The 22552-nt window shown below is 38.0% G+C and overlaps 7 protein-coding genes and 1 non-coding gene across 11 annotated transcripts in view; 3 read left to right on the top strand and 5 right to left on the bottom strand.

The window, feature by feature from the left end:
- Nucleotides 1-1041: 1041 nt before the first annotated feature.
- On the bottom strand, nucleotides 1042-3748 carry LOC143351678 (transmembrane protein 209). Its single transcript, XM_076783487.1, has 8 exons — nucleotides 3408-3748; nucleotides 3193-3318; nucleotides 2825-3126; nucleotides 2431-2751; nucleotides 2169-2302; nucleotides 1760-2086; nucleotides 1478-1699; nucleotides 1042-1367 (listed from the first exon to the last, which is right to left on the bottom strand). Exons 1-8 carry the CDS (start codon nucleotides 3452-3454, stop codon nucleotides 1239-1241), a joined length of 1608 nt encoding a protein of 535 aa, XP_076639602.1. The 5' UTR covers nucleotides 3455-3748; the 3' UTR covers nucleotides 1042-1238.
- Nucleotides 3749-4814: 1066 nt separating this feature from the next.
- On the bottom strand, nucleotides 4815-21641 carry Mccc1 (Methylcrotonoyl-CoA carboxylase 1). Of its 2 annotated transcripts, XM_076776335.1 has the most exons (10): nucleotides 21638-21641; nucleotides 7648-7694; nucleotides 7503-7572; nucleotides 7049-7433; nucleotides 6632-6966; nucleotides 6256-6552; nucleotides 5861-6073; nucleotides 5300-5794; nucleotides 5036-5224; nucleotides 4815-4960 (listed from the first exon to the last, which is right to left on the bottom strand). In XM_076776335.1, exons 2-10 carry the CDS (start codon nucleotides 7683-7685, stop codon nucleotides 4850-4852), a joined length of 2133 nt encoding a protein of 710 aa, XP_076632450.1. In that variant the 5' UTR covers nucleotides 7686-7694; nucleotides 21638-21641; the 3' UTR covers nucleotides 4815-4849. The 2 variants fall into 2 exon arrangements, with proteins under 2 accessions (XP_076632450.1, XP_076632449.1); XM_076776334.1 differs by lacking the exon at nucleotides 21638-21641 and having other exon boundaries at nucleotides 7648-8062.
- Trnai-aau (transfer RNA isoleucine (anticodon AAU)) lies at nucleotides 8038-8111 on the bottom strand. Its single transcript has one exon. It is a non-coding gene; the product is annotated as a tRNA-Ile (tRNA).
- Nucleotides 8305-9660, bottom strand: LOC143350159 (uncharacterized). Its single transcript, XM_076782061.1, has 3 exons — nucleotides 9507-9660; nucleotides 9201-9374; nucleotides 8305-9125 (listed from the first exon to the last, which is right to left on the bottom strand). The coding sequence occupies exons 1-3, from the start codon at nucleotides 9507-9509 to the stop codon at nucleotides 8499-8501; spliced, it is 804 nt and encodes a 267-aa protein (XP_076638176.1). The 5' UTR covers nucleotides 9510-9660; the 3' UTR covers nucleotides 8305-8498.
- Nucleotides 9760-11956, bottom strand: Mrps28 (mitochondrial ribosomal protein S28). Its single transcript, XM_076782075.1, has 4 exons — nucleotides 11823-11956; nucleotides 10388-10693; nucleotides 10147-10268; nucleotides 9760-10090 (listed from the first exon to the last, which is right to left on the bottom strand). The coding sequence occupies exons 2-4, from the start codon at nucleotides 10667-10669 to the stop codon at nucleotides 9943-9945; spliced, it is 552 nt and encodes a 183-aa protein (XP_076638190.1). The 5' UTR covers nucleotides 10670-10693; nucleotides 11823-11956; the 3' UTR covers nucleotides 9760-9942.
- On the top strand, nucleotides 10989-11580 carry Mrpl14 (mitochondrial ribosomal protein L14). The gene is made up of 2 exons (XM_076782087.1): nucleotides 10989-11178; nucleotides 11240-11580. Exons 1-2 carry the CDS (start codon nucleotides 10989-10991, stop codon nucleotides 11491-11493), a joined length of 444 nt encoding a protein of 147 aa, XP_076638202.1. The 3' UTR covers nucleotides 11494-11580.
- Nucleotides 12289-15264, top strand: LOC143350154 (mitochondrial import receptor subunit TOM40 homolog 1). The gene is made up of 6 exons (XM_076782049.1): nucleotides 12289-12866; nucleotides 13013-13127; nucleotides 13201-13454; nucleotides 13524-13685; nucleotides 13757-13906; nucleotides 13977-15264. Exons 1-6 carry the CDS (start codon nucleotides 12689-12691, stop codon nucleotides 14114-14116), a joined length of 999 nt encoding a protein of 332 aa, XP_076638164.1. The 5' UTR covers nucleotides 12289-12688; the 3' UTR covers nucleotides 14117-15264.
- LOC143347264 (uncharacterized) overlaps nucleotides 18740-22552 on the top strand; it is a 76525-nt gene continuing 72712 nt past the window's right edge. For all 3 annotated transcript variants that reach the window (XM_076776322.1, XM_076776331.1, XM_076776333.1), the window contains exon 1: nucleotides 18740-19728. In XM_076776322.1, the coding sequence (XP_076632437.1) occupies nucleotides 19662-19728 (67 nt within the window). In that variant the 5' untranslated portion in view covers nucleotides 18740-19661. The remainder of the gene's footprint in view (nucleotides 19729-22552) is intronic.

The raw sequence follows: 22552 nt of genomic DNA, 5'->3' as shown, positions 1-22552 counted from the left end.
TTTTATCGTTTGTCAACGACATTTCTCGTTCTTGGCTAATTAGCATCGACCGATAATCCCGCTGTGGAACGTATGTATGCGAATACGTATGTACGAATGAAGGTCTTACATGATTTTTATAGGAACTTACTTTCTTTCCAGTTCTCTTCCGTCTTCGCTATCTTCTCATGGGAAGGTTAAAGATCTATGAAATCTTACGGCGCGATTCTACGATTGGACGTGGCGCGTTCAATAGCAGTAATTTCTATTTCGAATTAATTATGAAGCTATTGATCTACTAATATCGCAAAGAAAAACCAATCCTCAAATTGGTGTTTATCAGACTATCTTTTGTTTGTGAAAATTATGATTTGTTTCGAATTAAAAATATCAAAATAAGAAAGACAGGATAAAAGATTCGTTCGCGAACGAATTTTCAGATTTTGCAATTAAGTTGGACAGGCCATTATAATTGTATCACGATGTATGACTTCGGTGTACATACACATTGATTTTAAAGTACGCGAGAATCGTTATCCAAAGATTGTATTATAAATTGCACGAAAAGTGTGAAATAATTTTTTACGAGACATGTCTTTCGGTCGCTAGACTACAATAAAAAAAAAACGAGGTATAAAATTGTACAAAAAATATACTGCATCGATGATAACTGTAGATACAAATGCATTCCCTATGCGGTACGATACAAGTGCAATGAATAGGAATGCAGTTATTTTTTGCGATCCGTTACACCTACGCATTTATTCGATCGACTCGTTCCATTTTTAAAAATATCCTGCAAATCATTCTGTGAGTCTTGTAATTTTTTGTGCGCATCGCACATACAATAAGTACACTTAATAATTTGCAAAATACAAGGAACGAAACAAAAGTGGCCTGCCAACAGCGGCCATACATTTGTTATACTGCAGCGTATTAAATAAGTGAAAATTCAGTTTCACTGGATACGGATCGTGTTTTATGATTTCTTTGTACATAGACGTAAGTATTGTGAATAAAGCATTCGTAGTATTGAAACATTTCTGCTTCCCCTCGTTTTTAGCCCAAATTAAATGATAACAGTCATTCCTGTAATGGTTGTGCGAAATTGAGAAGTTTCTGTACAACGCTGTTAAAGATACATTATCTGTTTGGCAGTATACAGTTAAGGAAGAAGTATCGTACACGTTCGATGGTTAGTTTTTGATATTAGTAGTTCGCGGTATGGCACGATATTCGTTTTCATTCAAAAGCGTTGTTCAACCATCGATTACCCATAGGACGTTTATGCCTGACGTGCCTAAATTAACGCGACCTAACATGCCATGATCTCTCGTTTTAACGATGTACAGAAACAACAGAAGCATATGAAACAAGTTGTTTCTACCCTGAAAATAAAACAAAAGACAAGTTCTACGGATCCTTAATTCTTCGATACACGGTTCGCGTACCAGGCGTATTTTAATATGCGTCCAAAACAATGATGTCTAGTACTTACCCGTTGTATTTCTTCGTAATCGTTAGGAGTAGCGTCTCCGGAATGCGCTAGACAATAATGCGGTGGATTTATAGACTGACACACTATCACGGGCCCCTTGCTACGTGGCAAAGACATTCCAGATCTAGCCATATACCTTGATGTAAAGGGTCGGGCATCTGGTTGATCTAACGGAGCCTCTAGTTGCGTATCCATGTACGTTGACACTAGATGCATGATTATCTGCAAAAATAATATCATTGCCATGATAACGTTCCATTCGTTCGGTAGACATCAAATTACCGCTGAATCAGTCGGCAAACTGGTATCCCAGTCTTTGCCATTATGAGGACCTCCGCTGTTCCATTTGAATTCGCTCATGGAACCTCCTGTCGCAAGAATCTTGATCCTATTGACCAAATACTCTTGATTATTGGACAGTTCCAAGAAAGGCACTAAAGTTGGCAGAGTAGGAATAGCGGTGACTAAAAATGGTGCTTGAGCTAGTTTTCGTAATCTATCTAATCCAACGTGTCCTGGTTGAGAGTCGCTCAATCCGTGACGAACCAGAGCCGAGCTGACATTATCGATCTCGGCGGCTACTCGTTCGACAACCGTTTTATTGATCCACTAAAACGGTTAGAACTTTTCGTTAATAAACTACCGATATTTTCATCTACCAAGGGTTTAAAATGTATCAATCTCGACTCACTACGCGAAGATTAGCCGTCCACTCGTTTACTTTGTTTGGATCGATTCTGTATTTTCTCCAAACGTCGGGTACACCGAACATACCTCTAGGCGAGTTTCCCTCTTCTGTCCCAGGACTGGTTGACTTTGATTTATCTAAAAAATAAAAATATAGACATAATGTAGTTTAAATTAGCAAACGATGCGTCTGATTTATCGAATCAAAACAAACGAGATTGCTATCTTATGCTATGCTTATTTATGTCGTTCACGTATAGTATTACCAACAATTGGTGCTAATTGGTAAGCACATCTTCTCAGCAATGGAGAAACTTCTCCAGGACTCCTAATCGCGGGATGCGACCAAAACGAACTAAGCAGATTTGAGGGCTGATCGATATCAGTGGACAGAACATGCTTCCTTTGGCGAGTTTCGTCCAAATAATTTTGTAATTCTTTTTCGCTTTGAATCAATTCTTCGCTAGTTAGATTTCCGTTCGTCGAAATATTGAAAGACTTGTTAAATGATCCATTGGGGCTACATTGCGATTTTTCAGACATCGGGCTACTGTACTTGAAGAATGGACTCAGTGTTGAAAAATTCTCTTGAAAAAAAGTTTCTATGTAATATAAAAGATTTTCAACAACATTATAACGCAAAGAAGAAAGCTTTCATACTGGATTCGCTTAACCCTGGAGAACCAAGAGGTGTTAACCGCCTATTCAGACTTATGCACGACAAGTTCAAAGGAAATATTGGCTCCGATGTTTTCTGAGGCGATGAAACTTCATTCTTAAAAACGGGATCGTCCTCTGACACTCCCAGTAAACGTCTTTGCTTAGGACTTAGTATAACCGGCTGTAAAGTAAGACTTGTCCATGTGTATCTTATTATATGGTAAAGGGCATTTAATGCAAATATAGAGGCTAAACACCATTCGACCCAACAAAACGGTTTATAAGCTGCACCTCCGTATAATCTGTAAAATATACGAGAAATAATATATTCGTAATTTATTATCCTTGGTAAAAAACGAGTCCCTTACATGTCGAAAACGATGATCCCAAGTAAGGAACTATTGATGAAAAACCACGTGATGTTGTTTCTAGCTTTATTTTGCATCTGTCTTACGTCCAATGTTCGTTCTACCTGAGGCTTGGCGGTCAAAACTCTGCGAATAAAATTACGCGTTGTACAAGGACCAAACAACCGGTTTCCTAACCTTTTCTCGCCATCGTTTCTTCAAATTCAGTATTTTACCTTGCGTTGGGAGAAATACAACTCATCGGAGATCGAAAGCTATTCATTTTTCACTGATTTACTTCGTCAATTTTCTTAGAAAAATTTTGCTACTCCTTGAATCGTTTCTCGTTGTAAACAAATAGCTTTTGGCGCGCATTCAGCAATCACAAACAAACCATGAATTCGAACAATTCGGTTACTCGAATCAGACGTGTATGAACATTCCACACTTTTGCAACGAACACATTTCAGTACGTACACAAAGATCTATAAATAATAACTATCAAAATAATATTGAAGATACGTTGTACCAAACATGTTCCTTCTTCTTGGCAAGTTCCTAATTCTCGCGTGGCTGACACGCTATGGAGTTATTTAAACTTTGTAGTCAATTATCAATTTAACGAACAGATTATTTATTATTACATTTTAATACAAGTGTATATACATATATATATATATATATATATGTATACAGGGATTTCGGCCATTCCTCGGAAAAATTTTAATGGAAGATTCTAGAGGCCAAAATAAGACGAAAATCAAGAATATCAATTTCTTGATGGAGGTTTCGTTAAAAAGTTATTAACGTTTAAAGTTCCGCCCGTTCTGAATTTTTTTCTCGAAAGTGGGTAGGATTTCGGGGGTATGTCTATTCACCAAAAATGATTGTAATTGACCCCCGTAACCGACAATAATTTTTCCAAAACGATTTGAAATTTTTTCTTTTCGTCGAATTTTGGCGTCTAATTAGATTTTCGGTAAAGAATTTTTTTCTCGAAAGTGCGTGGGATTTTGGGGGTATGTGTAATGACCAAAAATGATTGCAATTGACCCCCGCAATCGAAAATAATTTTTCCAAAACGATTTGAAATTTTTTCTTTTCGTCGAATTTTGGCGCCTAATTAGATTTTCGGTAAAGAATTTTTTTCTCGAAAGTACGTGGGATTTCGGGGGTATGTCTATTCACCAAAAATGATTGTAATTGACCCCCGTAACCGAAAATAATTTTTCCAAAACGATTTGAAATCTTTTTTTTCCGTCGAAAAATTTCACACCTTCTCGAATTTTTTTCTCGAAAGTGGGTAAGATTTCGGGGGTATGTCTGTTCACCAAAAATGATTGGAATTGACCCCCGCAACCGAAAATAATTTTTCCAGAACGATTCGAAATTTTTGAATTTAATTGTTAATAACTTTTTAACGAAGCCTCCATCAACAAATTAGTATTCTTGATTTTCGTCTTATTTTTGCCTCTAGAATCCTCCATTAAAATTTTTTCCAGGGATGGCCGAATACCCTGTATCATCATTTAAACAAAAAAAATAAAATACTGTTTACTGGTACACTTTCGACGTTATCGGTTCAGATTAGAATTTTTGCTTTAATCCAAGTTAAGGATGGGTTTTACAAATAAATTACACGATAAGTATATCAAATATAATTTTTAATTTTTACATTTTAAGATGCAGAATTAGCTAACTGGACGAGAACTTTATTTTTAGGCACGTTATCTCCTACTGAACACGACACTTTCTCAACTGTAGCATTTATGGATGATCTGATAGTATGCTGTGAACAAACGGGATGTTATCTTTTAAGTTTGACCGCTAAATTGAAAATTGATAGCAAAAGACATAAACGTACTTCCATCTTCATGGCATTAATAACAAGCAAAGCGTCGCCGATCTTTACAACGTCTCCTTCTGCGACGAATAATTTTTCTACGAAGCCTGGCATAGGACTTAGAGCTTTATATGGATCTGTTTCAACATTGTTACTTCCAAAATTGGACAAAAATTTCATAGTAGGCTCTTCGAACTGCCATTCGCGATCCTGTAACAAAAAGATTAAATTTAAGGCATTTTTGAAAGCTTTTAGATGAGGCGTCTATGAAACAAATCGGCTAACCTTGGTAAATAAATGTAATTTATTATGTATTTTGGTCACTGTCGTCCGAGTGATCCATACGTCGATTTCAACACATAATTCTAATGAGTTTTTCCTTTTCTTTAATGTACCTGTTACTCTTCTCCAAGGACCAATCTTACCGACTCTCATATGATATACCTCAGGTTCGGTGTATCTTACTTCAATTTCGACATCGCTCCCGTAAACTTTAAAACGAAAAATTCGCGTTAAAGAATGGTTCAATCTAAATCCGATTTCAGTCGCGAAAGGACTAAAAGGATCGGAAGTTTTAAGAGAAGACTGTAAAGAGTGCATATCTTCGTAAAGTATCGAAGCAAGAGCAGCTTGCATCGCAACTTCGTTTGGCACTTGTAACTTGGGAAATAGGTCTTGGTAATGTTCTTCTATGAACCCTGTATGCACTTGACCTTGTTGAAAACTAGGATGAGAGCATAAATCTTTGATGAATTCTATATTAGTATCGAGCCCGGCAATCTGAAAATACAGTAAGATGGCGAGACTTCTTGGGGTCTTAAAACTTTCAAGTGCAACAATACTTACATTGTATTCGTTCAGCTTTGATTTAAGGATGGCCAATGCTTCTCCTCTATCTTTTCCCCACACAATCAGTTTAGCGATCATCGGGTCATAATGTACCGATACTTCGTCTTTCTCGCGGACTCCAGTCTCGACTCGAATTGTCTCTGACACGACATCCGGAACTCTCAAATACGACAGATGCCCAGCTCCTGGTAGGAAACCGTTCCTTGGATTCTATGATTTATTGCAACGACGTACAAACTCAAGCAAAAAACAACTAAGCTACAACTAAGCTACAAACAATATCACTATCCACAAATCAACGATCACACAGTTACAAAAAGAAAACATAAATTTACTTTATTCTGTAATCGAAACAAATAATCAAACCATTCGTCGTGCAAATAATTACTCACCTCGGCGTAAATCCTTGCCTCAAACGCGTGTCCACGGAAATCAATCTGTTCTTGATTCAGTGGTAGCTCTTCGCCCGTCGCAACTCGTAATTGCCATTCGACCAAATCCAGTCCCGTAATTGCCTCCGTAATAGGATGCTCCACTTGAAGACGCGTGTTCATTTCCATAAAATGGAAGGTATTCGAGCTGCGATCCATTATGAATTCGACAGTACCCGCGCCAACATATCCTACTGCTTTCGCAGCTCGAACTGCCGTCATACCTAATTCTGATCTTAAGTCTGCAGGGATACCTGGCTATTGTGACCATGATCATTATACATTTGTAACTGTATGACTATGAGCGACTGAATTCTCGACAACCGGACATACGTACTGCAGGAGCTTCTTCGATAATCTTCTGGTGTCTTCTCTGAACAGAACAATCCCTTTCGAACATGTGAACGACGTTTCCGTGTTTATCGGCGAACACTTGTACTTCGACGTGTCGCGGATCACTGACATATTGTTCGATCAAAATAGCAGAATCTCCAAATGCTTTTTCAGACTCGGTTCTTGCACTCTCTAAAGCCTCTGCAAACTCTGACTCTTTTAAAACAATTCTCATTCCTTTCCCTCCTCCGCCGCGTATAGCCTTCAACATTAAAGGAAAACCTATTTCTCTAGCTTTCAGTAGCAAGGTTTCATCGGATTGGTCATCTCCATGGTATCCTGCATTCGTTGGCAACAAACATAGCATATTGGTAATAATTTTATGCGCGTCATTGTATACTTTGAATCAAGTGGACTGTACCAGCTATAACAGGAACTCCAGCATCGATCATCATAACTTTTGAGACATTTTTTATTCCCATATTCTTAATTGCATTTGCTGAAGGCCCAATAAATACAATGTTCTCCCTCTCACAAACTTCTGCAAATTCTGCATTCTCAGAAAGAAATCCATAGCCAGGGTGTATTGCTTGACATTTTGAACTCTTTGCTATAGATATGATTTTATCCTGCCGCAAGTAACTCTGGCTAGAAGATGCAGGACCAATGCAATAAGCTTCATCTGCTTGCTCTACATGCATAGAGTCACGATCTGCCTCGCTGTATACAGCAACAGTTCTTATTCCCAGTTTCTTGGCTGTTTTTATAACACGGCATGCTATCTCCCCTCTATTTGCAATAAGAATCTATAATAGAAACGATTATAATTGATAAATGCAGTATTATTTACAAAATCGTAAGCAACAAATTCTCACTTTGTTAAATTTGGCTGTGGAGATTCTCGAGCAATGCAAGTTCTGTACCCTTGGAAACAACACGCTCCACCTGGACAATAATAAATATGTAATAATTTCAGATGTTTGTACAGTCAATCAAAACTATTCTTTATAGTTTACTTACGGTATAAACAGAGTCTTCATTTTTTCAATTCGATACATGTTTTTTGTCTTATAACAAACCGCGACAAAGAATAATGAATGCCGTTCTAGATCCTGCTTTGCTTAGTACTTGCTTATACGTATGGTAAACAACGGAGATAAACATGATCATCACCGAAAGGTTTTATCGAAAGGTTATACAGATATATTACAACAAGTCACTGCAAATAGATAAGATAATGCATACACGACTTGTTTTTAATTCGTATGCACGAACAGTAATAGCCCAATTCCAATGCCCAATGATATCCTTATCGGACATTTTTGTTTCTCTTTCATTTACTAAGGTGGTTATATAACTTAGCGTGTACGTCGTAAACAATCGAATCATTTTTTCATTAAAAAAAAAACCTGGCCCATGAGGGGATCGAACCCACGACCTTCGCGTTATTAGCACGACGCTCTAACCAACTGAGCTAATGGGCCAACACGTTCCAACGTGAAAGAAAGTATATTATAAATCAAAAATGTTATTTTAAAATACGTCGCATTAAAATTTATAATCAAATAAGAACTGATCGATCATTGTTCGAAACGTGGATTTGATATACTCGAATATAGTACATGTCTAATATTCTATTTGGTGTTGTCGAGTGAAATAAACGTATTACACACACAGTTGTAATATGTTAAACAATTTTTATATATAATAAATACATACAATGTACAATAGTTTAAATCGTAGCGATACATTTTGTTTCGGACTGTACAGTATTTTTAATATCGTACATCAAACGCGGAAATTTGTACCAAATAACATGCCCTTATTTTACATAAGATCAATAGAGATCAAAAAGATCGAAAGAGGAGAAATTAATAAAGCAAACGGGGTGAAAATGCATGATAATTTTTCATTCTCTTTCCGATCGGTTCATAATCACAAACTTCTATATCGGATTCAGAAGAAGTGCTAATTTCCACAATATTGGCTCTTTCGCACTGATGGTCTAATTCTAATACTTCCTCGTCTTCTCCAGAGCATACATCTATCTCTGATTCTATGTCATTATCCTGAATTTTAAAAATTATTTCCTTGTAAGGGTTTGAATCAGTGTTAGAATTTTCCAAATCACTTGATGTGTCGTTCTCTTGATAATTTTGCTGTTCAGTCTCAGCTGTTTCTTGGTAAAATAACTGTGAATTAAAATCTAAAGGCATACTTGTCTCATCAACATTAATCACATCTTCGGTTATAATTCTGTTGTTTGATACTTTATCGCTGATTGAATTCACAATATCCTTTAATTGAGTATCCTTTTTATTCTGAGATTCCTTTGTACATTCTATTCTTAAACCAAATTCATCTTTATTAATCAAATCAGACCTATCATTCAACGAGCGTAATGAATGAATTAGTCGGGATCGCAAATTTATATACAATTGTACATTCTGGAAACATTCGTTACACAAGTTAACAGATTTCTTGTCAGGCTGCACAATCTAAAAATAAAAAGAGGAATTTAAATTTGTTCCTAAACAATCAACTGTACGATGTATTTCAAAGAACAGACTTACCTTTTCACCTGTAATTAATTCGATGCTATGACTTAATTTCAGCTGTTTTTTAGTTTCATGAGTTTCAATACCATTTTCGATGCAATCGTCTACAGAAATCCATAACCTTTCGTCGAATACGTTCTTCCGTTCGTCGTCTGAAAGTGTTTTGAAACATCCGCAACAAATAGTTTGCTACAATTTCATATAAACAAATCAATTTAATGACAATTCACTTCGTTTCAGGGAAACAAAATATATAAATGTATTTTCAGGTTATGCTCGATGACGTGTTATTTATTTCGTAAATGGTGTAAAAGCCCGTACCATTTTGTTCCTTGTAATAAGGAAGATTTGCTTTTCAGAACTAATCGTTGATAATTCTAAGTAATTATTTCAATGTTTTCAATAATATTTACAGTACACGACAGCATAGTAAACAATACGACTGGACATGCTGAAAGTAATCCCTACTACATATGCGTATATGCATGTATAATCTCATGTAGAAACGTCCAGAAGTTTACTAGTTTTATGCATGCACGGACTCACATGCACACGACTGTGTACACATTTATTAATTGTATTATTATGTCAATTAGATATGTCCCATTAATAAGTTGTCAACATCAACATTGAAAAACTTTATTATCTTAGATGTACTTGTTTTGAGTTTGTGCATTCAGGAAAACAATCAAAGAAATAACATATATATGTTATTTGAGTATTTATTATATAGTACAATTAAATGTTCCTCTTATATTTACAAGGTTTCCATTGGAGATGATATAAGACTTAATAGAATACAATCTGCTTCTAGAATGGTTAAATCAGTAGTTGCTCCTAAGAACCTTGTGGACAATTCCAATGTTTTTATCCTTAATTTTACTTTAGAACCTCTGACATAATTACTAAAATAGTGAAACAATTAATATTTGTCAAGACTGCAACTTTGATTATACCTTACCTAGAGTTCATTTTAGGTTTTGGACATACGCAATGAAATTTCCATCCAAAGTCTATGTATAGATCATTATCAACAACATTAAAAATTTCTCCTTCTACAATCTTTCCTTCAGGATCTCCTAACTAAAATGTAATTAATGTTATTACAAATACAAATGGTGTTTTCTTTTCATTGTTTCAATAACATGATTTGAAGATGTAGAAATAATATTAGACTATGTAATTAAATATATGATATTTACATCCATAAACTTTGAATTTCGAAGCAACGAAGCAAAGGTGCGAGATTGTGAGGTTTTTAAAGCATTACTTTCTTCAATAATAGCTTCAAATTTGTCGAAAGCTTGCGCGTAACCAGATAGTTTAGGTTTTGTAATGTTTTCATTTTGATCCTCTGTATTTGTCGGTATTTCATCTGAACTTTTCTCTGTGTTATAATTTCGTGCGAATATCGAACTCGTTCGGAATTCATAAATGGACCGCAATTGTTTTACTAGTTTCCCGTACAGTTGTATTTTGTCCATGATAGTTCGCAAGCAATGTGACTTCTGTAAAAAGTATTTAGGTTATGTTTCAACGTTTACTTTCGATTGGGCGTTTTAAACATTGAATCTGAAACATCGATAAAAAAATCTACTGTTGTTTTAAGGCGATTGCAAACAATTTATGTAAGTTATGCGATTAACATTATGTGACAACGAAATAAGATTAACAGAATCGAGATTAAACGCATAGTTTACAATTATTTAATTCCAAACCGAGTGAACACATGTTTGTGTTGGTAACCTCTTCGTTGTTGATGAAAAAACGCGATGTTTCTATTTTCCAGAAAACGTTGCAACAATGTCTGTTTGCCCTGTGTTATTCAATATTTTATCTAGAAGCATTTCCACATCAACAATATCTAATCAAATAATAAAACTAACACGCTTAAGAGTTGTGGATAACAGTGACATTGGGAAGCAGGCTATGTTGGAAGGGAAACCACCACGCTGTATACATGTTTATAATAAAAAAGGTGTAGGACTCATTGGTAAGTCGATCACAGAATGACTTTGATGGTAGTTTTATATTTCCCTATTTAAACAATGTAGGAGACAGAGTGTTAGTTGCAATAAAAGGTGAAAAGAAGAAAGGTATATTGGTCGGGCTGAAGAAACATCAAAATGCAAAGGTGCCAAAATTTGATAGCAACAATTTAGTTCTCATAGATGACAATGGAACACCTTTGGGTACTAGAATTCATGTACCGGTTCCACATATCCTTCGTACAATAATGAAAGAGAAGACACATGCCAAAGGTGCAGATTACACAAAATTGTTAGCCATTGCCTCAAAATTTGTTTAATTAATTTGTACAGCTGGTGCATTTAATTTTTAGATATTAATGTATTACTAGATATATATAATATAGACAATTAAAATTTTCCATTGAGCGTATGGGGTCGTGATCTGTTGCATTTTCTATAAAGGTTATGTTTAATGGAAGAATATTTAAAACAATGCGTGCAAAATACAAAGAATAGGATAGAGGGGTTTGACCTTGATGTTACCACATGAGTAGAGTGTGATTAATGATTAGTAATGGGATTTCGAATCATTTAGCATCAGTTTGAACGTATATTGTATTATAATACAGATTCGAATCGATTCAAATCTTATCCATTAGTTACATACAGTTTAGAGCGACATCTCCGACATTCGAATGAAAGTTCAGATGGTTCTAACTCAAGGTTCTGTGCATGCTAAACCAATCAACGCGTAACGATGTTTTCGGAATAACGTACAGTTCTTCCACGAGAAGAAGGCACAACGTGTTTTCATCCCCACTCCTGTTGCTGTCCGCTAACTCACTGGTATTGGTCGAAAACGGTGATGAAGATCGGTGACAGCCAATCAGCGGGCTGCAGCAAGAGTGGGGATGTAAACACGCTGTGCCTTCTTCTCGTGGAAGGACGATACAAATATCTCGTACATTTTTCTTTTAATAAATTCCTTGTCGTGAGTTTGAATATTATTGATCTTACAACAAACAATATCGCAACTACGTGAAGTGTTTTCCGATTTCATTTTTCTTCCAGAGTTAAGCATGAACAATGAGCAATATAACCTAGCTATATTCACGCAGGAACAGTAAAGTCGGAGTCGTAACACATACTATTAACAAAGACAGGAATCGTAGTAACGTCGATATAGAAATATGGTTTTATGTATAGTATAATTAAAATATAAAAACACAATTAGGAAATTGATCGATCGTACATTGAGTATTCACCCGAGTGCTGCTATGTGAAACCATAGTTCAAGAAAGAGATACATATCTCGTGGTCTAGGCGGCAGTGGTTGTCTTTTACAAATGGCGACTCACGGAGAAGCACGCCGACTCGTTTGACCGCGAGGGTTTTCCATCGACGATTGTTGTGTAAATACGTATTTATCGTTCACGTATAAGGGTTCACGTTCTGTATAGCAGTTCAAGCGGTCTGCTATTCAAATTTCGAAAGCAAAAATCATAGAAATTGTTAGACATAAAATTCGACGAAATGGGAAACGTATTAGCAGCCATTGGACCTCCTCCACCTCCGCCACCACCTCCAGCTCCAGGTTTGGTACCGAATTTAGGAAAGCAAGATACTTCTACGGGTTTGATCACACCTACCGAAACATCGGATCGTCTAGAAAATCCGGGCACGATCGAGGACCTTCACAAGAAATGCAAAGGCACGTACAGTTTAGTTTATTGCTTTTTATCGCCGATACTTTCTTAAATTCTTCTACTTTTTTCTTATCATTTTGTCTGTTTTTGTCACCTTATTCTTGCCAAAGCAATGACACGCGTTTTACTAATGATTTTCATTCAAATACAGATGTGTTTCCTGTAAATTTCGAAGGAGCGAAGCTAATGTTCAATAAAGGTCTTAGTAATCACTTTCAAATTTCTCATACGATAAATATGAGTTCCTTCGCACCGTCTGGATATAGGTAAGGTTAAACGTGATTGGATCTTTGCGTTTGGTTTGATCTGATGCTGATGATATTCTTCCATTTTATTCAGGTTTGGTGCAACATACGTTGGTACAAAGCAGCCAGTACCTTCGGAAGCTTATCCTGTCTTATTAGGTGATATCGATCCATGTGGAAATCTTAATGCTAATATTATTCATCAGTTTGGTCAGAGACTGAGAGGAAAATTAGCAACTCAAGTACAAAAGAGTAAATATACTGCAGTGCAAGTAGCGACAGATTATCGTGGCGATGCTTACACTGTTTCTTTGGCTGTGGGTAATCCAGATATACTTAGTGGTTCTGGTAAGCACGCGAGGTAAAAATCGATTACGCAAAATCGTAGAAACGATTATGGCATGGAATTGTTTTCAGGTGTTTTTGTCATGCAGTATCTTCAAAGCATAACATCGTCTGTCGCTGTCGGTGCTGAAGTCGCTTATCAGCGGGGTCCTGGCGTACCAGGAGGTCAGGTTGCCGCTGTTTCACCCGCCATAAGGTATATAAATGGAGATTCTACGATAAGTGCAAATCTAGGTACGTGAACAGCATTACGTGGTTTTTTACACAACTGCAGAATTGTTAGTAATGTATCTGTTTTTCGTTAGGTACGACCGGTTGCCACCTCTGTTTTCATCAAAAAGCTAGTCAACAGTTACAATTTGGCGTGGAATTAGATATTATTAGTAGAATACAGGAATCCACTGGAACCATTGCCTATCAAATTGATTTGCCCAAGGCAGATTTAATATTCAAAGGTTCAGTATACTTCTTGTGTGTTGTACTTCGTTGTTGAGACGTTCGAATACTTCGACATTTTCATTGCAGGAAGCGTCGACTCGAACTGGACAGTGGGTGCTGTCTTGGAAAAGAAATTACAGCCGTTGCCATTTACGTTTGTGTTGAGCGGTATGATGAATCATAGTAAAGAACAATTTAGATTGGGCTGTGGATTGATAATTGGTTAAGGGTATCCTGTAGTCCAATAATGGTTGCGTATGTGATCTAGCCAAACGATTGAAAGGAAAGCGACGGGGGTATCTCGATTTCTGTGCACTCCGCTTAAGAGAACGTTGTAATTAGTATCAATAATGTTCATCCAATTCCCTTCCTTTGTTGATTACCTCATCGGTTTATCGATCGTGTTTCTATGATCGTATTGTTTGATTATTTTTATTAAAGAAACACCGTACCAACAGGGTCTTAGCGTTGTGTATATTCCTTTAATTCTATGGCATGCGTAGTTTATTGTTTCGAATATCGAGTATAAATTATTAAATTTTATCGGTTGTTTTTACGATGTTTATCCCAGTTACGTTGGACGTGAAGATGTAGCGAGTCTGCGCATTCGTCATCCGCTGGTGTACAGGTGTATAAAAATATATCGAATCCGGAAAATAGTATGAAGTTCTCGTTTAAAGCGGATTGCAGGGGTCGAAACATGTTGCGATGTAAACATGGATTCGAGCGAAGGATTTGAAACCAATTGACTTAACCTATCGCTCGAGTCGATGCCTGGAATCGCATGTTTCAGCCTCTGCATACCGTTTAAATTTAATATACATATAGAAATGTGCGTGCATGCGAGCACATACCCCTTGAAGTCTATGTTGTAACGATATTTTTTACGAGATCACATCGAGTTTAAGGAATTGTTAACGTTGAACAAAGTTTTACTACTGCCATTCACATTTTGTCGAGACCGTCAGACTTGAATAAACTATATAGATTTTATGCTCGGTTCAAACCTTTTATTCGAATCGGAAAGCAATGAACGAGTAATCATCGGTTATTTCTTTTTTTATTTCGCCTATTTAGGAACCACATCGTTAATAGCAGCTTCGGAATTGTCTCTCAAAGAAAACGCTGATCTAATTATATGCATATGGTATATTTAGCGCATAATGATTTAGAAAGAAAGCGTTAGAGATACAAGAAAAATGTGTATTGCTAAAGTCAGTGCGATTTACTTAAGGAAACGTACAACTCTCGTTCGTACCCGGTTCCTTAAGTCCTGCCAAAAGTGGGAAACAATGTATTGAAATGACTCATTAAAGAATCGAGCCCGTATCGAACACGATCAAACGAAGGTAGAATAAAGTTGACATTGAGAAACTGTTTTAGGAAAGAATTTTTCGTCCCTCTTACCTCTCTGGCCTTTTTTCATTCTTCGAAACGATTAATTATGTCGTCGATTGTAAAATTTTTAAAAAATACGGTTCGTTGACTCGTAGGCGTTATCGATTTTTTAATGGATCGAGTAGAAGCTTGATATTTTTCTGCTCGTGATATTTACTTCGCGAGGTCACGTGAAAACGGTATCGTTCGATAATTGTAAACAAAAATATGACGTATAACATCTAGAAACGAGGTTAGTAAAAATGTTCGTGTAAATGCTGATAACGAATGCATTTCTAATTACTCGATCGTCGTTGTATGACGATACAATACACGCTACCCTATCAACAGCCCTTGTATTGTGTTCGAAAGAATAGAGCACGTGTTGTCGAACGAAAGCGACCTTTGACCCGTTGTCTAATCGGCCATCTTTGTTTCATGTAATTATAAGACGAGTTGCTTTTACCTTGAATGAAATAACGACGTAACCGCGTCGTGGTCGAGCGCGATAACAATTTGTTCATTTTTTGTGTGGAATAATTCGGTTGCTCGTTTTGCACAGACGCGAGGGTACGCAAAAAAGAAAAGAAGGTACCCGGAACTACATACGCGCTGAATGTTCGTTCCTTGCCCGAGAAAATACACGATTAGGCGGAAGATCGTTGAAAGAAGTTAGCAACGCGAACTTGAATCTATCCGATGCGTTAGTAAAACGAGATTCGAGATTATGCTGTCAATTGAAACAGACTACGAGAAATTCATTCGTTGTAAATTTCGTAACTAGACTTCCTTTTAAGCATTTAGTTGCATTCGACTTTTCTTTCAATTCCAACGCTACTATCTTTCCTTTGTTACTTCAGCGTAAATGAAATGTGTAATTTCAAGTATACTAGAGATACTAAACTGCGATATTTGAATAGTATGCATAATGTATTACAGAGGTTAGTAAAACTGTTTTCGTACGACGGAGATAGGTTTCAAAGTACAAATGTAAAGGGCTTGGGTAGGCATAAGGTTAGTGATTTTGCACGCCATCTCGAGTATGAGGTAGAGGACCCATTTACTGCCACCTACCAAATTATAGTCACACTAAACAGCTTTATTTAAAGTACCATGTAAGTATTTACAGAGTTGCAGACAAAACAATCTTGCATACGATTATAAGTGTAATTAATACGATGAAAGTGGCAATATTTTAACATTGTATGAGGTAAATCGAAGAAAGTTCGAACGTTAATGTCGTGGTTTGTTAATTTATGACCTTCGGAATGCTCGAGACGTTATTTTAGATTCCATATTCTACGTTTTTGTTTATACGTTAGTGCATTCGTATAGTTCGATGATTTGGAAGTAGGGACGGTCGACCTCTATCGTACCTCCATCGAAGTATTCGTGTAATGCCCCCTTCGCGTGTCAGGCTTTCGTCCGTCCGTTGAAAGAACGTTAGATTCGTGCATATTCGATTTACATGATTCGTTTCAAGAGACACAGACCATTTCGAGAATGTCGTTCCCTCGATTTAGCCACTTGACCATACATGCGACGGTGTCGAAGGAATTTGTAAGTAAATCAAGCTGTCTAGAGCAATTATTTAGGGTTAAAATATACCTAGATGATCGTTTCGTGCTATGGGTTTCGCGGAACGCGTGTGCAATGCGAGAAATGGAATGAATGAATGCGTTCGATCGATTGATTGTATTAAAGACAAATGAATGAAGAAACTCGTCCTTGGATAGCAACGTATTTCCGGTAACACATTATCCTTGACCGACCGAAGCAATCGATCGATATTTGATATCGAACAGGAGATTCCATTCGCGGAATACGATCTTCGAACGGACATAAAACATAACCCAAACATTTTATCTGAATCTAATTGTTCGATCGAATAACTTTCCGAAAAGTTTGCTATACGTTGGTTTTATAGGTTATCTCTTATTAGGACAGTTCATCTCTGCTTTAAATCGTAACTTTTCTGTGTGTTCTTTGTTCGTATAAAACGTGTCGTTGAAATCTGAACAGGGGCGAATCCAACAAAATGGCGGACTCGTATGTAAACGTATATTTTCAAACTTTCCATTGTACGATTTGAAATTTGAGATAATCAAGTTCACAGTAATTAAAAAGTTCATAGTGAAAAAGGTTAATAATAAATAAATTTCACGTTGAATCTTCTCTGGATTTTCCCCTGAACGAAATCCTTGACCGAAAGCAATCGATCGATATTTGATATTGAACAGGAGATTCCATTCGCGGAATACGATCTTCGAACGAACATAAAACATAACCCAACATTTTATCTGAATCTAATTGTTCGATCGAATAACTTTCCGAAAAGTATGCTATACGTTGGTTTTATAGGTTATCTCTTATTAGGATAGTTCATCTCTGCTTTAAATCGTAACTTCTCTGTGTGTTCTTTGTTCGTATAAAACGTGTCGTTGAAATCTGAACAGGGGCGAATTCAACAAAATGGCCGACTTGTATGTAAAAGTATATTTTCAAACTTCCCATTGTACGATTTGACATTCGAGATAATTAAGTTCGCAGTAATTATTTATTCATAAAAACTCATACTGAAAAAGGTTAATGAGGAATAAATTTCACGGTGAATTTTCTCGGGATTTTCCCCTGAACGAAATCCAAAAATCCGTTTCGGACATGAGTCATGTAAAAATACAGTCGAACGGAGATTCACGCTAATTTAGTTTTGCCCTTTGTTCATGGAGTTTGTGTTTTTCATCCGCGATGACAGTTTATGGATGCTTCGTGCGTATTTCCATCGATGCAGGTAATTTGTTTACGTCTGTCACGAACCCAGCCGAAAAGAAAATCGTGTGAGTCATCGAGAAGATTTATGTTGGACAGATTCGGTACGCACGAAGCTTGTCCGCCATTGAGATGTCATAGCAACCCGTGACTAAATAATGATCCACACTATTAAATTTCAATTACCGTCTAATAGTTATCATAACATCAAAATATCCGAAAGATAGAATTGATTTTTTTAGGTTAACGCATGCAACGAGAATAGGACCATAAAACAAATAAATTTTTCCTCCGTATGTTCCCAAACTCTCGTTTAGGGGATTCTTCGAAAATCACAAAAGTTGGAAAATATCACATTGACATTTTTTAGATTTTACATTACATTTGTTCAGAAGCATTCCGCAGCAAAGGAGCTTCGTTTATGATGATTTCGATGTTATTTGTTCCCAAGTCTAGTAACTTAGAAGACAATGCGTGGTTATAAGCTCGAATTACGGTGTTGCAAAGGCTTAAGCCGATTATTTTTGTTGCAGATCGTAAATCGTGTACGACGATCGTGCCAATAATTTGGGTCGAGAGGGTAGAAACGCAAGGTAGGTAAACAAAGACCTGAATGCAACGGCGTCGTCGCGGAGGGACGAGGAGGAGAAGAGGAGTGGATCCGTGGCGGGTGAAAGGGTGGGACGCGGGCTGAGGAGGGCGACGGCGGGGAGAGGGAGCGGCGAGCGTGTATCCCCGTGCTGGCAGATAAGGAAAACGCGTAGGAAAAGGAAGGAAGAGGCGCATGCGCTTTTCGCGACAGAGACGAGCCGAGAGAATTGGCGCACACGAACGCGACGCGACGCCATTGTGTGCGTGCACATCGAGCCACGACGATCCACGTCGACGGAATCGAGTTCACCGCGCGCAATAGTTTTCCCTAGCGCTATTCGCGGTGCCCCCACCAAAGTCCGCGAGCGAGCCACAGGGCCACCGAGACTCCCCCGTCCGGCCAACAGGCTGTTGGTGCCCCCTTCGAGAAGTTTAACGTTCTCCTTGTTCCTCCAACGAAACGTTTCTTTGTTCCCGTTTCGTTCGTACGCAAATTGGAACATGTCTGGTCCCGATTTCGAGCCGATTCGATTAAATCGAACGGTATCCGACTCCGCTGTACCTCCGTCCGGTTCGATTCCGCCCGATCTGGCCCGGCCATCCACGGAGTCGCGTTCGTGCGTCTCTCTCGCGCTCGTACGACTCCTCTCTCTCTATCGACTGCACGCTCTTTCTCTCTTTCTCTTTGTCGGTTCCACTCTGCTCGGTGGTTCTCCTCTATGTACATAATACACACCAGCCTCGCTTCCAAGCATAGAGCAGTGGCCAACGCGTGCTCTCCTCTAGCCGGAATTTGCCAAACTTTTGCTTCGTTTTCACCATATATCGCGGCTCGACGGGATCGAGTGCAACGCCGCGCGCGGGACGACGCTTTGTTCGAGCGTACCTTCGAGCAGGAAACGTCGGCTTCCGGATATTGTTCAGTGTCGAACGGGGTAACCGCGTAGGAAACGAAGAGTCCAGCGGATCCTCGGGTCGTTCAGTTCGCGATCAGGAGGAAGGATCGACGGGGAACGGAAGGAACGGGAACGGAGAATGAAGAGGAGGAGGAGCAACGACGAGGACCACGGCGAAACGATGAAACGACGGCAACGCGACTACGGTGAGCGATTCTTATTTTTCTCTTTTTTCTTTATAATCTCGTATGGAATCAACGCGACGGAAAAGAGTTTCGAGGGTCCCTCTCGTGGAACCGACTGCCGGCCGGTGGTCCGCGAGTCACTGAAGACCGAGGGCCAATCGTGGGGGATGTATATACATACGTTGGATATCAGAGTGATAACTCCGCCACTGGTCGCGATAACGGCGTCTACTCGGTAGGTTGTCATCGCCGGTTGCCTCGGGGCCATTCGATCCGCGATGTCTGTGATCCTGCCGCGGTCGTAGCTTCCGTTTCCAGGAACCTCGAAAACCGTTACAAACAACCGAAATTCCAATGTATCGGCTCGAGTTACAGTTTTTGCTTTGGGTCCTGTACTACTTATTCTATAACCACTGTTTTTTAGGTTTTATGCGCTTCTTTCTGAGGTACAAATATTGAGGAAACGCAGAGAAAAGGGATAGATTTCTATTGACCTCGAAAACCAGAACCTTGACCCTTAGTTCATAGGGTAGCTACTAGGATATCCTTCATACTTCATAGTAAGATTGTCAATGTTCTTGCTCTGGGCAATTCTACGTTAATTTGCGTTTCAAAAATAAAAATGTATTCTCAATATGCTTGTTTGAGCATATAGCGAGTAATTGTATACAGAATCTTGTAGTTAGGGCTATTATAAACGTTATAAGAACGTTTTAGTAGCAAATTGTGCAGGGTATACAATTTCATATCAAAACTGTTCATTTACTTTTAGTGGAAGGCAATTCTTATACTTTGAAGATGAATTTGTTCCTTTTCGATTAAAATTCTAGCAGTATCATGCCCTATATTGAGGGAATATTTTGTTGGATAACAATTAAGGTGCTAAAACTATTTATTTAGTTTTAATAGAAGAGGCAATTCTTGTACTTTGTAGATGAATTTGTTCCTCTTAGATTAGTTGCCTCTTTACTTAGATTAGTCATTGAAAATTCTAGCAGTATTGTGTCCTATGGAAATATTTTGTTGGATCACAATTAAGCTGCTAAAGCTATTTATTTAGTTTTGATGGAAGAGGCAATTCTTGTACTTCACAAATGAATTTGCTCCTCTTAGATTAGTCACTGAAAATTCTAGCAGTATCATGAGGGAATATTTTGTTGGATAGCAATTAAGCTGCTAAAACTATTTATTTAGTTTTAATGGAAGAGGTAATTCTTGTACTTTGTAGATGAATTTGTTCCTCTTAGATTAGTCATTGAGAATTCTAGCAATATCATATCCCATACTGAGGGAATATTTTGTTGGGTAACAATTAAGCTGCTAAAACTATTTATTTAGTTTTAATGGAAGGGGCAATTCTTACACTTTGTAGATGAATTTGTTCCTCTTAGATTAGTTGCCTCTTTACTTAGATTAGTCATTGAAAATTCCAGCAGTATTGTGTCCTATGGGAATATTTTGTTGAAAATTATAAATATAACCTCAACAAACGTAATCAGTCGAATGTATCATGAAATGGTGACTGATACAGTAGATCACACGTGACAGTGGCCAACGTATGCTAGCTCGCAAAGTCACGTATACGTGATAGCGGTCGTCAAAGTGTTAAGCTGTCGTTTTAAGTTATGCAACAAATGTAACGGAATTTAAAATACTTAAAAATTTAGAAGTGTCCAAATTTTCCAAATCCTTTTCTACTTTTCGGGGCGTCATAAGTATTGCTGTCGCGATTTCTGCCATTTTGCGGAGTCATCGTCGTTTGTGCGGGCGCATAGCGGTTTTTTGAGAGTGGAAAACGATCGGGATCGTTGTTTTCCGCGATGACGCGTTAGAGTCGCGTTCTCGTAGACCTTCGGTTACTTCGAAGGAGGTCACGAAAGAGCAGAGGAGTCGGAGTTCACGCAGACGAACGTGATCGCCATTTTTCAACACATAACGAAGCTAGTCAATACTCGAGTGCAATTAGTACTAATTTAATCGCAATTATTGAAGAATCCATACCTACGAAATTGTTTTGTTTGTCCTCCCCAAGAGGAATATAAATTTTCTATTCTATTTAGAACCTTTCTATTTGCTCGCAGTATTTCGAAATTGTCCTGTTCGCGGAGGTTCAGGTCCTTTGTTGGTAAATAGTAAAAGAAAAAAACGACTTTGCGACTGGTATCTTTTCTTCGAACGGACAAAACACCTCGACCGATAAAAAGAAAGAACGTGGAAACCTTCGACCCAAGCAATAAATTTTCCTCGATAAGCTCGCGCTCCACGGTGATTCACGGTTGCTGTATCGACGATCCATTTGTTTGCATTATTCCTTTGGCCCGTCTGTTCGTCAGTCCACACACATTACCCCTCTTTCGCCGCCATTTGCCATCGTGGTAGCCTCTGGTCCCGTTAGCTCGATGGCGACCCCAAACTCGAGGAACGTTTTACGCAATTTAGCTTCTTTTTTTTTTTAACAGACCCAACAAGAAAACTTGTATAACGTTAAAATCTACGTTCCTTTACTAGTATTTTTAGATACAAGAGTTCGTAAAACACAGACTGGAGTAGCGTTTAATATTTAGGTTCGAGCATACGCGTGTGTACGCGAAAGCAAACTTGTTACATATTTAGTCGAGGGTCCAAGTCCACTCGTTATCAGAGTTTTTCTACCATCCAGCCGATCTCACAACGTTATGGGTCAATGTACGCAACAATAGCACGATATTGGCGTTGTTCGCGATCGAGTAGACCGTAGCACCATTGCTTGGAATTTTGTATAAAACCAGGCATCGATAATTACTGGTTGTTTCTACGTTTAAAAATTGAAGATACCAATTCCGCGTGGGTCACTTTTGACCCAACG

The sequence above is a fragment of the Colletes latitarsis genome, chromosome 2 (assembly GCF_051014445.1).
Source record: "Colletes latitarsis isolate SP2378_abdomen chromosome 2, iyColLati1, whole genome shotgun sequence".
Lineage (NCBI taxonomy): Eukaryota > Metazoa > Arthropoda > Insecta > Hymenoptera > Colletidae > Colletes > Colletes latitarsis.
The sequence above is the reverse complement of the archived record's forward strand: the minus strand, read 5'-3'. Positions and strand labels throughout refer to the sequence as shown.